This window comes from Notechis scutatus, chromosome 1, assembly GCF_049901735.1.
Source record: "Notechis scutatus isolate UNSWTSFEM ecotype Mainland chromosome 1, rNotScu1.2, whole genome shotgun sequence".
NCBI classification, from domain to species: Eukaryota; Metazoa; Chordata; class Lepidosauria; order Squamata; family Elapidae; genus Notechis; species Notechis scutatus.
In genome coordinates, this window is record NC_142009.1 from 77,948,072 (window position 1) to 77,964,396 (window position 16,325).

General features: G+C 38.5%; 1 protein-coding gene across 4 annotated transcripts in view; it reads right to left on the reverse strand.

The window, feature by feature from the left end:
- Nucleotides 1–13,089, reverse strand: part of CEP43 (centrosomal protein 43) — a 28,252-nt gene extending 15,163 nt beyond the window's left edge. Inside the window, exons 1-6 of one of the 4 annotated variants that reach the window (XM_026675218.2) lie at nt 12,910–13,089; nt 9,167–9,220; nt 8,300–8,354; nt 5,733–5,821; nt 4,522–4,659; nt 4,013–4,096 (exon numbers count right to left, since the gene is read on the reverse strand). In XM_026675218.2, coding sequence (XP_026531003.1) covers nt 4,013–4,096; nt 4,522–4,659; nt 5,733–5,821; nt 8,300–8,354; nt 9,167–9,220; nt 12,910–12,993 — 504 coding nt within the window. In that variant the 5' untranslated portion in view covers nt 12,994–13,089. The remainder of the gene's footprint in view (nt 1–4,012; nt 4,097–4,521; nt 4,660–5,732; nt 5,822–8,299; nt 8,355–9,166; nt 9,221–12,909) is intronic. The other 3 variants (XM_026675219.2, XM_087968868.1, XM_087968876.1) reach the window with 3 other exon arrangements.
- Between the last annotated feature and the right edge of the window lie 3,236 nt (nt 13,090–16,325).

Consider the following 16,325-nt stretch of genomic DNA (forward strand, 5'->3'; position numbering starts at 1 on the left):
CAGTAAGTAGCATTTTTCAAGTGCATCATAACTTCAAACAGTCATTAAGTGACTAGTTGTAAGTCAAGGACTATCTGTATACAGCTCAATTATACGTAACATATTAGTTGCAAGTTCTGATCTATGGTATTGGTTCTAAACAGTCACTGGGATCTATGTTCTCCATTTCCAAAACACTACGTTCAGGTTAAAACAAGGTATCATTTGTTACCCTTTCTCTCTTCAGTAGACATGTTAACTATACTGAAAAGATTCTCTCTGTTTTACATACAGAAAAACGCTTCTGTGTATCCATCAAACAATGAAAGTTCAGTTATCTTCAAGGAGATCTCTCTTGCCGAACTTAGTTTCTCTACAGATTCATATTAAGTCACTCAGATAAATAGGCCCTAAACCAGTGGTGGGATTCAAAATTTCTTACTACCAGTTCTGTGGGCGTGGCTGGTGGGCGTGGCATGGCTTGGTGGGCGTGGCAGGGGAAGGATACTGTAAAATCCCCCATTCTCTCCCCACCCCACTAACCTGCTTTCCAGCTCTGTTCTCTTGTGCAGGGCAACCAAGGAAGACCCAGCCGATGAGCTGGGACTTGGGAGGCAGAGAATAGATGGGGGCAGGGACAGTCAGAGGTGGTATTCCAAACTACTCAAAATTTCCACTACCAGTTCTCCGAACTACTCAAAATTTCTACTACCGATTGTCCAGAACTGGTCAGAACCTGCTGAATACCACCTCTGCCCTAAAACTTTTTTATGCACAGAATAAAATCAACAGTTTGAACAGCAACTAAACTCCTCCAGTACAAGCATGATTTCTGTTATTATGCACTACTAGTGAGTAGTTCAGCTCTCATATACTGCACTAACTGACGTTTTTGGACACTCTTCAAGGTACTCCTACATACAGCACATTGGATTAATCTAATATAACCAAGGTTGTATAACTGTCAACTGCTGGAAATTAAAAACATTCCTGATCTGCTTTTCTATCCCACGTGTAACAATTTGTGACCATTTATCTCTTGCCTAGATTTCATTTGAACTTTTTCCTTATACACATCATCCTTGAACATGACACTATTGATTACATCCTTAGAGACAGATGGTAAACATTAGCTAAAACTGTTAGTTATACACCTGTGTTTTATTTATATATTTTTTCTTTTTAAAAAGTGTATTTTCTATATTCGTTTAAACCTATATTTGAATCGATATTATTTCTTTTTTCTTCAAAATATATAATGACTTGTCAAGATCTTTTATTCTAGTTGATCTCACTTCACAATTTATGCAGATACAGTATGAAGACAAAATAAAATCTTATAGAATGCTAAAGGCCAATGTGTATATAAAATAGCAGCCTCACAACACCACCTTATGAACATGGCCTGACCTAGAAAACTACACCTGCAAAATAGTATTCTCAAATTTCAGAAAATATTGTCAAAACCCCCAAATACATAAAGTCCTTGTTTAGCTAACAAAATTGCAACTGGCAATTTGATCATTAAGGGAAGTGGTACCTCAGTAGGAAATCACATGACAGAGACTGTGCTTTCCTTCTCCCCACTTCCCCACCCTTTGGAGCTAGCAACACTGGGATAGCTGGCTCAAAACTGACAAGACTAATCAGTTTGACACTGACTTTTGTTTGCCTTGTAACTACTCCTTGCCATTTGGAATGTTCCCCTGTGCTGAGATAATGAACAAGAATGGGATTAATGTTTGAATTCACATTTATTGGAGAGGAAGCAGGTACATAATGTAGAATCATTTGTTTTTGCCAGCTCATTGTTTTCAAAGTGTGCCTGCTTACAACAGGTCAAGCCCAGGGCAACAAGCAATGAGTACAATGGTGATCATGTGTCTAAGAGATGCTCCAAGGGTCACAATTGTGACCATTGATCATAAAGTTATTTTTTTCAGCACCATTGTAATCTCAAATGGTTGCTGAATAAGGCAGTTGATAAGCAAGGATTAAGTATACTGAAGAAAATTAAAAGACAGACTTCCTCTCATATACAGTAGATCCTGGTATACATTCCCACCAAGGCAACCAAAAACAAACTCAATCAAATATCCTGGCTAAAAGGCACACGGCAATGGATTCAGATACTGGTAGTCAGTATCTTCCAAATACTATACAACTGGGCTTGTAACTATTTCTTTTTTAATCACTTTAACTAGAATTTTCACTTGAGATAGCAACCTCTTCATGATCAAAAGAAGGATTCTTTTAAAAAAAAAAACTTTCCAAACCAATAGAATGATGGAACTAAATTACATAAACAAGGTTGAAATTTGTCTGTTTTGTCTAGCCATACTCTAGCAGTATAGGTCTCTGAAAATAAAACAGAACGGGACAAAAAATTGTGGGAAAAATTGTGAAAAGACCTAACTTTAAATGGGCCAAATTTGGTGAGGGTTGTGGAAAAAGCATTCCAGAAAAAGACCTCTTCTCTGCATCCCTATGGAATGAACAGAAGAATTCAAAAGAATCCCAGGAGCCACATCTTCATATTTGCCCTATCTTTGTTTAATAGTATCACTGCTTTTTATTTAAATATCTGGGCATCACTCCCTCTGAGAAAGAAAAATTAATTATCTCTTAATCATAAATTAAACAGTCAATTTAATATTTATTCAATATTTATTTTAATGCTATACAATACTGGCATATTTCCCTCTGAAAATCCTGTACTCCTTTTTTTTAGTAAACCTACTAAAACTTATAACACTATTGATTACTTGCTCAGATATCACTATCAAAATCTGCCCCACTAAGTTTCTGTGTATAACAAAAAACAGTATGTCCTAAAAAAAACTTCATCTGTATAATTAAACAATTTTTGAACATGAACATTAGAAATCTAAAAAAGGTCAAGAATGGTTTAACAAGATAAAAATTAAATAGGAGAAATACGAAATACAGGTAGTCTTCGACTTAGGACCACAATTGAGCCCAAAATTTCTGTTGCTAAGCGAGACATTTGTTAAGTAGATTTTGCGCCATTTTATGACCTTTCTTGCCACAGTTAAGTGAAGCACTTGTTAAATTAATAACACAGCTATAAAGTGACTCTGTATTCCCCATTGATTTTGCTTGTCAGAAGTTATAAAAGATGATGAATATGAGTCAGCTTCCAAGCACCTGAATTTTGATCATGTGAGCATGGGGATGCTGCAATAGTTGTAAGTGTGAAATTCACTTTTTTCAGTACCATTGTAACTCAGAATAATCACAATATGGACTATTGTAAGCCGAGGACCCCCAGTAGAGTGAAGTTGGATTGTTAAGACAATAAAATTACTGAATAATTCTCCCACAGACCAATAACATGGTACTATACTTAAGAATCAGAGACAATTTAATTTTAGGGTATTTTTATTCATGATTTATTGAAAAAGCCATATTGGTGCTTCCTACCATCAATTCTAATATTTGATTGTATAAAAATCTATTTGTATGTTTTTGCTAACTATACATTAGTTTGTTTTGCTTTAAAATATCAAGTGCCCTAGACATATTTTCCAAATCAAACCCATTAAGCAATTTCTGTCCAAAGCTATTTTACAACTTCATCCCTAAAAGAAATGCCAAGGGAAGGTGGAGCTTCAATTGCAACTATGAAAATCTCAATAAGCTGCCAGTGATTAGGCCTCAAAACAGCTTTCAGCAGTAGGATAGTTCAAATAATTTTAAAACAAAGATTTGCTAGGCTGAAAAGCTTGTCAAAGCCATTCTCATCTCCAGTTTTGACAACCACAAGTCAGCAATTTTTTGAAAACAGTGAAGGATCAACCTGCAATTGCTCTGTATGTGCATACAGTACATAAAGTTCCATAATTATTTCTATAAAATAAATTTATAACTTTAATGTAAGTATATATTTGTGGTATAGCTATTACGGTAATATATATTTACCTTGGTAATATTACAAATAATTTGTAGACTAACATTAGATTCTAGAAATATCACTTTTAAAAATATGCTTTGTTTTACTATTCCAGCTTACCTTACTTGGCACTGAAAGTATATTAGATTTTTCATCTGATGATTTTGGAGGTGAATGTACATTTTCAGATATTACTGGAGCTACCTAAATAGAAATGTAGAAAACCAGTCAATATAAAATATGATTTTATTAGAATACAATTAAGCAGTAGAGATATAAAGGCCAGTATGGTCCAATGGTTAAGATGTTTGAACAGGACTAAGGAAATCGAATCCTGCCAGATGGGCAATTTGGAGCCAGTCATTCTTTCTCAGCCCTAGGAAGAAGGCAAAGGCAAACCACTTCTGAAAATGTTGCCAAGAAAACTTAAGTAACTTGTTTGCTTAATCACTAGGAATCAAGATTGACTTGGACATGCACACAAAAACGGTACTGACATACTCTCTCCAAAAGGAAACACTACAAAACATTCTAAATAAACATCACTATTTCAACAGTAATTTGCTCTTCAAAGTACCTACATCAAAATGAAGAATTCATTAACATGGTTAGGATGTTAACAGTCTTACATCTCCACTGTTAGAAAAGCCTTTTTTCTGCTGACATCTTCTGACCACTTCCAGTAGCAAGGGCCCCTCTACTGGGGCTTTAGGTTCTAAAATGCCCAAGTCCTGAGCTAAACTTTCTCGAGGTTCAAGTCCATTTGACTGCAAAAACACAAACACAGATACACACACATGTACACATATATGCAACTCTAAGCCAAAAGGAAATTTAGTAGTTCTCTAAAAAAAATTTTTTTTACAGCAAACTGAATATAAAACATTTTCATGTCAAAATTCATAGTCATAAATTCCTTTTTACAATATGCAGATGTCCGTGCCACAAATGTCCTCTTTTTCTTTTAACTTTCCCATTTTTCATTGGTCTTGTAGAATTGTTATTTAATTCTACAGTTTTCTATACAAATGAACTTGAGGTGTGACAGGTATTATGCTTTCTCACCTTCCAAATTCTTCTCCAGCTTAAATTTTAAGCTAAGTAAATGAGCTCTCTACCAGATACTACAAACATAGCCAACCATGGTTGTACTGGAAAAAATGTTCATTTATGGAAGGACCCTTTTATGACTGTGCCTGCCATTCTGAGAGTTGAAGTCCACAAGTTATAGTATAACTTCCAATTATAGTAAGTAAATAAATGTATTGTATTGTATTTTATATTATACTACACTACACTACGTCACCCAGAACCATTCAGAATTATCTATAGCATATATGATGTAGGTCTTTATAGAGCAACTAAAGTTTGTGATATTGAAAATGCAAATTGTTTTCTAAACCTAGAAGCTTGTTTTTGAATTATCCAAAACAAAAGCTTGTTGTCAAGCTTAAAGAAATGTTATGATTTAAATTTTGCGTTAAATCTTGAGAGTCTGTGGCCACAAAATATATTTAAAGGGGGTCCATGGTGAAGAAAAGATTGACAACCATTGTGTTATAGGCTACTTAACTGAATATTCTTTACTTCTATCTTGGTCTAAGTCAAATAAACAAAAACTCAGAAATCTGTAATTTAATTATAGCATCACAGCATAAATGAGACACTGAAACATTGGATTCAACTTCTCCTGCATTTAATCTATAGTGAGCATGACTATATTCCCGTTCAGGATTTGCCAAAACAGCATACTAATTAAGTTTAAAAATGAATTCAGGTTCCATTAAACCAGAACAATATCAGAGTATAATGTTGAAATAAAAATATTAAAAATGCTTACTGTGCTTGATTCAGGTTGAAACACAGCTAAAGTAAAATCAAGATTGAAGAACTGAAGAAATTCAGCAACAAGACTAGCCACCAATCGGCCTTTTAAAGAAAGCATATTAAATGTCTTTTAATTACAACTGTTAATTAAGTCACATAATTTAATTTAGGAAATACATTTTGGATTAAAAAAAATAAAAGATTTTAATATTCAAAAGGAACTTAGGATTTTTAATATAACAGAAAAGCATTTCAAGTTCAGTAATGTTCTACAGTATGGACAGAAGCAGATTAGAATTTTGAGAATACAACTGTGGGCCTGTTAATCAAATGACTGCCTTTGGGATGCTTGCCTATTTGCAAAATACTTGACAGGATGGGACATGGACATTCTCATAAAGTAGCTATTTAAACTCCATGATATAATTCCAGTGGAAATTAAGGTGGGAGTGGGGGTTCTAAGGCATTCCTATAAATATGATGCAAGTGTCAGATCTGTGTATCGGTCGTTCTTCGATGGAAGAAAAGAGTGGTGGTGGTTTTGATACAGTTAATTCTTTTCCGCTCAATGTAACCTAAATATCTCACCTCTTGGAGAGATTGAAAGAGAGAAGGATTCATATAGATTCCAACACCGGTAGAAAACTCCTGGGAACCTTTCCTTCGTTGCTTTCCCAGGGACGAGGGGAAAATAACATGTTCGCACCTGCGGATTGGTGGAATCCACATCGGACTATGGGGGAGGGGGTTAGGGTTTCAAGAGTTCATACTTATTTTTTGAGGGGAGAGAGACTGGTCCTTACAGCAAGAACCTAGAATTTTGCTTTATAACAGGGGTGGGGAGCAAGGACCCTTTTATGACTGTGCCAGCCATTCTGAGAGTTGAAGTCCACAAGTCATGAAGGAGCCATCGTTCCCCACCTCTGCTTTATGACATCTTCCTAATTAATTTTTAATTAAATATATTTTAAAAAGTCAGAATGGGAAATATGATAAGCACCAATAGTGGATCCCTCAGGCACCATGGTGCTTAGTCTGATCTAGATCTAAGTATTTCCAAGATGCATTAAGTAATAAATATTTAATTCAAAGTTATTATCTACAAAGCCCTGCATGGCACACTGCCAGGTTATTTGCATGACTGCCTTTTCTTAACATTTTCTGTCCATCTTACATGCTCCAATGAGGTGATGCTCTGGGTCCCGTTTTTGAAGCAATGTTACCTTGTGAAACCCAGGAAGTGTCCTTTCTCGGAGAAGGCTTTTGGCCATCCATTATATGCAGACTTTAAAAAAAGAAATTGGGACTCTTTCCCCTGGCACGTGGGTCAAGATGAGCTGAGTTCCCATTTCATGTGGTACAATAAATCTTAGTTTCTGATCACCAGTTAATCGTTTTGTTTTAGGCTCATGTTCCATTTTACTTTTTTATTTTGTATGCTTCATGAAGTCATTTATTGCTTGAGTTAAGCCATGTTTAGAACATATACATATTCTAAATAAATGAATAACTTTACAAGGCTACATTTTCTAATTGGCCCGTATATTCTTAAACTAATGTAGCTTAGCACTTAAGAGAATGACATCACAGTTCCAAATGAACTCAATGGTTATTATTTCATAAGTGGAAAAAGACTGTAGTCTTAAGTTATGAAGCAGGACTTCTCAGTTTGAATGTAACCTTATCATGAATTACAGTATGTTATATATTCCCTGGGATGATTCAGGTAAGCCTGATTTCTCCTCCTTACCCAGAAATCTCAATACAGTACTTTATTTTACTAAAATTTTTACATCTTTATAAGGCCAACATGTGAAGAATCTGGAGTATTTTTAGTGCTAAATGTAATACATATAAAAATATAAAAGTTATAATTATTATTTTTAAAACATAAAGGAATATATATTGGTCTTTAGTTCATATTTAACCTTTCTTCCCAAATTGTTTTTCAATGGTGAAGCTAGATCACCAGCAGACTTGTTTTTTGCAACCGATCTTTAATATTGAATCTTGGCATTTCTGTTTAAATTTAATTAAAGTTGTTTACCAAAAACATCTTTTCCAATAATAACATTATGTACATTATTACAATGACCCACATGGTTTCACTGAATACCTATGGATATGGATATATTATAATTTTCATTTGCCATGTTGAAAGAATGTGAATAATAACTTTTTCAAGGAGCAATAAAAGATTAGATTTCTTTTTTGATCTCATACAAGAAAAAATGAAATAATTCTGCTAGTTCAGTACAACAGTAATTCATTCAATTCATGTCAGTTCCACTATGTAGACCACACCCAAAAAATATTCTGCAGAAAGGCTAAACATCTTTACCTGAGATTGGCTATAACAGAATTGCCCTTCTCATATTTCAGTGAATTAGAAAGGAGGAACCTGAGCTGTTTTCAATTGTTATCTAATTTTTTCAGACTTAAAAAAATGTTTCAGCTCTTTTTGCCTAGAAAATGGTTGTTGCAGTATTTTGTCAAGGTTGTTTCCTTGCTCCCTACATTCTCCCTTTCATCGTCACATGATCACTTTTTGTGAAACACATATTGTAATTTTAGGCTTACCATCTTTTGTGCTTAAAAACTTTTTCAAACTTTCATTTACCAGAGGAGTTTTATTCTGCTCAAAAAAAGAAAGAAAAGAGTTAAAGAGATTTTCCCACACTGCAAAATATTCAGTACTTCAAAGCAATATAATAAAAGCAATAAAGCACTCAAGAGTTGCTTTATCAATGAGATGGATAGCATATGAATTTAATAAATAAGTAATGATGGGATTTATACCGAAGAGGCAAATAACAGATGAATATTTCTGTTAACTTAAATGAGCATCTTTTTGGTCCATCATCAGAATCAGAGAGCAGTCAATGGTTTAGTAGAAATACCAAGCTGATCCAAGTGTTCAACAACCATCAGAACTAGATAAATAGCGGTATCTCTGCCAGTGAAAATGGAGCTGGGGGTGCAAACAGAGCTTGGGGCACGCGCACATGCCTCTCTGGGCCCTGTTTTCAGCCACAACGACCTCTTGCAACCCTCTGCTAACAAGGGAGCTCTGAAAACAGGACCTGGGAGGGCCACATGCACCCCCCCAAGCTCTGTTTTCATTGGCTGCAGGAGGCTGACACGGCTGAAAACAGAGCCCAGAGAGGCATGTGTGGCCCACTCAAGCTCCGTTTTCACTGGCAAGAGGCCACAGGAGGCTGTCACGACTGAAAACAAGAGATCAGGAACCTGCTTTCGCTGGCAGAGTGCTCAGCCTACCACAGGTGCCGACATGAGTTATGTCAAGCTGGCCACGCCCACCCTGGCCATACCCACCCCAATCCCCAAGATCAAACACATACCTGATGCAGCCCTCAATGAAATCGAATTTGACACCCCTGATGTATACCATTACAACTAATTTAAACATTTACTTTGGTGTCTTACCTCAACTTTTTCTTGCTCTTCAAGTGCTAAAAATACAGCTGCCCGCAATTCTGCCTATAATGAAAGTTTTGTGTAAGATGATGTATTTAAGATAACAAGCAAGCCACATGTGAAGTGACAGAGGGACAAAGAAGCAGTTGGATTTTCACCTGCTCTTTCACAATTCAGTTGCTCATGGTTTATGTTCAACTATAATCATTAGTTACTCCACTACACATCCTGATCTATTGTCTTCTCAATTACTTGAGATATGAAACTGTAAGAACTAACATATTTCCATTACCTTTTTATGCCTAACGTTGTGAGTTTATAAGCTTATGGACAGGGATGAGCCTGCTAATCTTATTATAAAGTGCTCCAGGAACCTTTTGGCTGAAGAATAAAATGAAATATTTTAAACATATACAGGTCTCACCTGAACAAAATTATCATACTATACATACTATACAAAGTATAGCTCTCTAGCTCTCTAGAGAAAGTTCTAATGCTGGGAAAGGTGGAAGGAAAGAGAAGAAAAGAATGACCAGCAGCAAGGTAGAAGGCCTGAATTATGGTGGATTTGGCTGCATCACTGGAACATCTGAAGGATCAGGCTAGGGACAGATCATAACGGAAAAACTTTATGCTGTCACTGAGAGTTGGAGCCAACTTAATGCTACACAATCAAACTATCAACTTTGAGCAAGAAATCAAATAATTATAACTTTATTATTACAAAACAATTTCATTAAATTTTAATCTATATATCAAATAAAACAATCATAAAAGTAAACTTTATAGTTCCTGGATATTACCATTAAAACAATCTCATTTAAAACCATTTTTTCTGGGAGACATGACTTTCCTCAGACTTGTATGAAATCTAAAATTTAGCTTTTATGTTGAGATAACACCATTTCTTATTCCACATATACTTTAGATGGATACATACATGGATACATTCATACATACATATATACATACATACACATACAATAAGCAATTTTAAAAAATACTGATTAAGACAAAACAGAAGCAAGATCCAGATTTCAATGTGCATAGCAAAAGCTCTGTCTTGTGATAAAACAAAAACAAAAATTCTAGCTGGTACTATCCAGTCATGTTTTTTTAAATTTGTTCCTGGGGAAGTAGAGTTAGAGAAACATTTGCAAGGCTACTATGAAGATAACCAGTGGAACAGCTTGCTTTCAGAAATCGTCTGTGCTTCATTACTGGAGGTTTTTAAGAAGAGACTGGACAGCAACTTGTCTGAAATGATATAGGGTCTCCCTCTTGAGCAGGGAGGCTAAACTAGAAGATAAATTATTAACTAATTAACATCTATATTACTCCTTCTTGGTTAAAGCCTCTAAGGAGATCTGTTGTTGGATCCTGCTGGTGTTAAATCATCCTTGAGGGATGGAATAGTTCTCCCAGCAAGAGGCAGTGACCCATTCCTCTCTAATACATTGTCCCTTATCCAACAATACTATACAATTTTTATTTGATCTAAAATTTTCCCATTTTAGGGAAAGATAGTCAGTTTGCAGCTCCAGAATGTCTCGAGAGAATACAGATTATTTGGATCCCACAGTTGGGTTACAATACTGAGATGGTATTGATTGCACTTGTAGATAAATTTTTAGAGAGCTTGGGATGGGTGGTGCATCATGCAATCTCTTAGAAACTGTCAATGCCATTGATCCTGATATCCTTCTAGATCAGCTCTAAGAGAATTTGAGGCACACTGCTGAATAGGTTCTTTGTTCCCTAGGGCAGGGCCTTGGGGGGGTAACAAGCTACCGGGCGGGGCGCCTCTTTGGCTGTGAGTTCGTAGAAAGCTCACGGGGGGGGGGGGGGGGGGGGGGGGGGGGGGGGGGGGGGGGGGGGGGGGGGGGGGGGGGGGGGGGCGGGGGGGGGGGGGGGGGGGGGGGGGGGGGGGGGGGGGGGGGGGGGGGGGGGGGGGGGGGGGGGGGGGGGGGGGGGAAGGGCGGGGGGGGGGGGGGGGGGGGGGGGGGGGGGGGGGGGGGGGGGGGGGGGGGGGGGGGGGGGGGGGGGGGGGGGGGGGGGGGGGGGGGGGGGGGGGGGGGGGGGGGGGGGGGGGGGGGGGGGGGGGCGCGGCAAGTTCAAATCAATGTTGGTGGGAGAAGAGAGATCAGCCTAAAACCCTGCTTTGTGGTGCCCATCATATTGTGCCTTCAATTCTGGCGACAGTATAACTATTAAGACTAGTTACCAATGATAATCCTGTCCTCTGTGAGTGTATCAAATCCCCTACTAATGGGTGGCCCTTAATAGAACTGATTGCCATGAATGAAATGATTACATATGTACACTACTGTATGAAGAAGTTTCTTATTGATCCTGGATCTCCTTGCATCCAGATTCTTATGTGGGGTCCAAATAATCTGTATTCTCTTGAGACATTCTGGAGCTGCAAACTGACTCTTTCCCTAAAATGGGAAATTTTTACATTTATCTACTTTTTCACAGGAAACAGGATGTAATATGTTCACATTCTAATAATCAAATCTTTTATAAAGGTATTGCAGAGTTGTCCAGCACCTTTTAATATAAGAACACAAAAGATAGCTAAAATTAAAAAATCTCATTGGATTCAGGTACAATTCCTGATGGCTTCATGTTAGTGTCCATGCAGCACTGTCACAAAAGCTACATGTTTTCTCATGGAACATTTTCTTCTTTGGTTTTTTTTTTAACTATCCAGCAGACCTGGTATTTCCTGGAATATAAAATTATAATGCTGGGACATAGCGACAGAAAAAAAAAACCACCTGTATTTTAATCTGATCTGTGACACAAAGTGTAGCAGATAATCTGGTAGCAGTCACTACTTTTCAGTTTAATTTAGACTGTAAGATTAGACCATAAGATTGCTGTGAGAACAGAGATAGCAGGGGAGAAGCATAATCAAGTACATCACCTTGGGTTCCTTAGGAAAATAACTGTAAGATGTAGGATTAATTTTTCTTTTCATTGTGAACCTGAGGCAGACTTTCTTATCCCAATACCCTAGAAAATAGGGGGGGGGGAGCCTTCCAGCTCCCATATAATTCTAACCAGAGTAGTATTGTCCAACACCTGGAAGGGTCTGGATAGAGAAGACTGACCCTATCATCATTTAATGAAACTGGACAGCCAAAGTGGCAGGGCAGTCAAAGGGGAAACCCTTTCTCGTGTAACAGGAATGAGTCGTTTTTACGGCGTGATGCCCCCAACTTCACAACTTTAAAAAACGGGTTTTGTTTTTTTTAAAGCGTCCTGGAGATACGACTATTAACAGTTGCCATTCTCCACTCGATGACCACAGGCTATTTGCAGGGTCAGAAGTAGCGGCCTAAGTGCTGCTAATGACCGGTCACGCGCGACCACCCCTTGGAAACCATGGAAACAGAATGTTGGGGCTTCAGGAGGCCTTTATCTATTCCAGTCCGGCTTTCTTAACGGCCACTCACACCGTCCACCTCTCGACCCCCTACTAAAAGTTCGACGCATCCACCTTTAAAAGAGGGCGGCGCAAAGCGTCGTCGCCCCGCTCGCCTCCCTTGAAAGCGGCGATGGTCGCGGCAGACGAGTTGGTACGGCTGGCGTGTCCTCGACCTCCTCTGCGGCCCGCGCGACCGGCAGCTTCGCTCTAGAGTGCGCCCGTTCTCTCTCGAGCGTGCAAGCCCCGCGCGCTTCGCCCGTCTCTTTCCCCCGCCTCTTCAAACCTAAGGCTTAGCCCCGCCCTTCGCCCCCTTCACCTTGATTTTGTTGAGCACCCCGCTCGTCTCCAGCGTCTGCACGAGGAGATCTCTCAGCTCTGTATCTTCCTCCGCCGCCGCCATGTTGTTTCTCCCTGACAACCGGCTAAACTGTAAGCCGCGATCTGCCCAGCCTCGCAGATTCGTTCCTCTGCTCGGAAGGGGAGGGGCTTCGTCGAAGCACGTGACCAACCGGCCTCCCGTCCACCCGAAGGCGCCAAGGGGAAGCGTCACCCGCGCGAGGCGTGCGGGCAGCCCGCGCTCTTTGGCGCCTCGAACGTGCGGACGGCCAACTTGGGGACCCAGCCCTGCGATTGGCTGGAGAGGCGCGGAGGCGGGAGTTTTTTTTTTTACAAAGCGGCGAATTTTGATGGAGTTCGGTTTGGGTTTGCGCGAGCGAAGGCAATTTCTCAGCCTTTCCACATGGGACGTCCCGCCAGCTGGATGAAGTGGAATATTGATATTCAGCCCAGGGTGGCTGGGTGTTTTTTCCAGCAAAATAACAATCCCTTCCCTAGAAAAAAGAGACATGGGGGAGGTTAATGTTTCCCCCTCCCCTCTTGTCCTGGGTGGCCTCCTTCAGCTTGAATTCTCGTTCAAATATATCTTTCCTAAGAACCGAAGTAGCTTGCTTTCTCTCTCTCTCTTCATATGTTTTAGTCTCCAGAACCTTAATCATCTTAGTTGCTCTTCTTTGCACTTGTTCCAAAGCCAAGAGTGGGAGTCAAAGGGAAAAAAGATACTAGCAAATAATTTTCTTGTCAATGATACGAAAGTAATGGCAATGTGCAGTTGTTAAGCAAATCAGGGAGAATTACCACCTTTAATCTTGGATGGGGTGGCACTACCCCAAACAGACCCTATGTGTAATCTAGGGGTTTTCCTGGACTCACAACTCCTGTTCAAAGAGCAGGTAGTGGTCATGGCCAGGAGGGCCTTTGCGCAACTGCCGGTTGTGCACCAGTTCTGCCCTTTCCTGGATCAATGGTCCCTACTCACAGTCACTAATGCCCTGGCCACTTCCCGTCTTGATTATTGCAACACGCTCTACATGGGGCTGCCCTTGAAGAGCACCTGGAAGCTCCAGTTGGTGCAAAGTGCAGTGGCCACATGGTTTTGTGCAGACCCCAGTGTACACATGTGTCACCTCTCCTGCAGAAGCTGCATTGGTTGCTGATTTGCTTCCGGGTGCAATTCAAGGTTGTCACCTTTAAAGCCCTTCATGGCTTGGGGCCGGGTTATCTGAGGAAACATCTCTTGCCAGTCACATCTACCCGACCCATTAGAGCGAGGAGGCAGGGAATGATGCAGGTTCCACCCCTAAGGGAGATACACCTGGTGGGACCCAGAAGAAGGGCCTTCTTGGTGGTGGCTCCCTCTCTGGAATATCATTCCCCCAGAGATTAGAATGGCCTCCACTCTAGCACTCTTCCGAAAGGCACCGAAGACCTGGTTCTGCCAGCGGGCCTGGGGAACCCAGAGAGGGATGGAGTCCATCAAATGACTAATGTGATCTGCTGTCGTTGGGGCGGGGGAGGAGTTAGTTTTTGTTTTTTGTTTTGTTTTTTGTTTTCCCAAATTTTGTTCTATTGTACTTTACTAATTTATTTGATTCTTTTTGTTAGTTTTTATTATTTTTTATTTTTATTTTTTGTTTTAAATATGGTTTTACATTGTGTAAGCCACCTTGAGTCGCCATGGGCGAATAGGCAGCAACATAAATTAAATAAATAAATAAATTACATCACTATGGCTATTAAGTGAATCATCCGTTGTTAAATAAATCTGGCTTCCTCCATTGATTTTGCTTGCTGGAAGCAAATGACAATCATGACTGCAGGATACGACATCTTAAATACATGCTGGTTGCTAAACGCTTAAATTTTGATCATAGAAATGTTACAATTTTAAATGCAAAGATGGTTTAAGTCATTTAAGTCATTTTTTCAGTGTTTTTGTAACTTTGAAGCGTTGCTAAATGAATGATTATAAGTAAATGAGTACCTGTACAATATTTAAAAAAACTTTCCCTAAATAAATTGCTGAAGTATTAAATGCAAATCGACACATATTTTCAACCCTCTATCTGCTGTCAGGAATATTATACTTTGAAGTAATCAACAAATAATTTAATTGGAGTTATTCTCAAGTTAGTAGTATTCCAGCCTCTAATATGTATTTAATTTTACTATTTGTGTTTTCCATTTTTAACAAAGATGAGCAGCAAATTAAACATTTAAAAATAACTAATAAGCTAATATTAGAAGTATAGGCCACAATGATTTGAACTTTCAGGTATGTTGAGATTTTCATGTTGAAAATGTGCACTGTAATGGATGTGACGTGAACTATATTTAATATATTTTCAAATATGTATAGATTGGTTGTGTCTAGCATCTTTAAGTATTGTGCTACAATTTTATAATAGCTGAAGACATAAGGGAAAAATGTGGTATCACAAAATAATAGTTTAAATTAAAGATCCATAAATGAACTTGCTAACTGCAAAGAGCAGAATTGTTCCAGTAAGTGAATGCCTAATAAAAAATTAACTGACTATGAATATTATTTACCAGATTGATCAACTGCCTTTAGTTCCAAAATGTTAAAAGTTCCTCTGGATTTTGCTGCTCCTGAAGTGCACATTCTAAAAATGTTCATCAGTACAAACAAGCTTGAACAAACTTTTCCAGAAGAACCATCTTTTGCTAGCAATGTAAACTTTGTGTAAGATGTCTTTAACAATGTCTTTAACAAAAACTGAAATGATTTGTGTTAAACAGTGTGTCTCAATACAATGTTGGAAATGCCTCCCACAAAGGCAGTAGTGTAGATTAACTCTACACTACTGGAATATGTCTAATTTTTCTGCATTGTACTGGATAATGAAAGTTAAACCCTTTAATGTGTTTTTTATCTTTCTGATAATTACTTCTAGAATCATGCTGCAGGTGGCACTAAAAAGACATGTCCAAATCTTTAAAAGCAACAGTCTTCAAAGTAGTCTGTCAAAGAAATCTGACTATAAAGGTTATTTACTAGCTGAAACTTTCTGAGACAATTTGTTTTGTATTACTTTTTATCTGAACTCTATATGTAATGAAGTATTGCTTGTTTATATTTTTTTATTCTTCCAAACTGGATTGTAAATAGATTGTTTGTAATGATACTAATTCTGTGTGTATGTTCTGGTGCCATTTCCTCCAATTTCCCCAGATTCCACTAAATTTATCAGGATTTGTTATATGATTAAGCAACCTTAATATTACATAATAAAAGAAAATAATGAAACACTGAGGCCTGTGATGACTGTGACCATACCTTAGAGGTCATTCATGGGTTCTATAGGTACTTGGCTGTTTCATGTTTACAACAGTAATCTTGTAAAAAAATAAATAAAGGTTGAATACATTTCT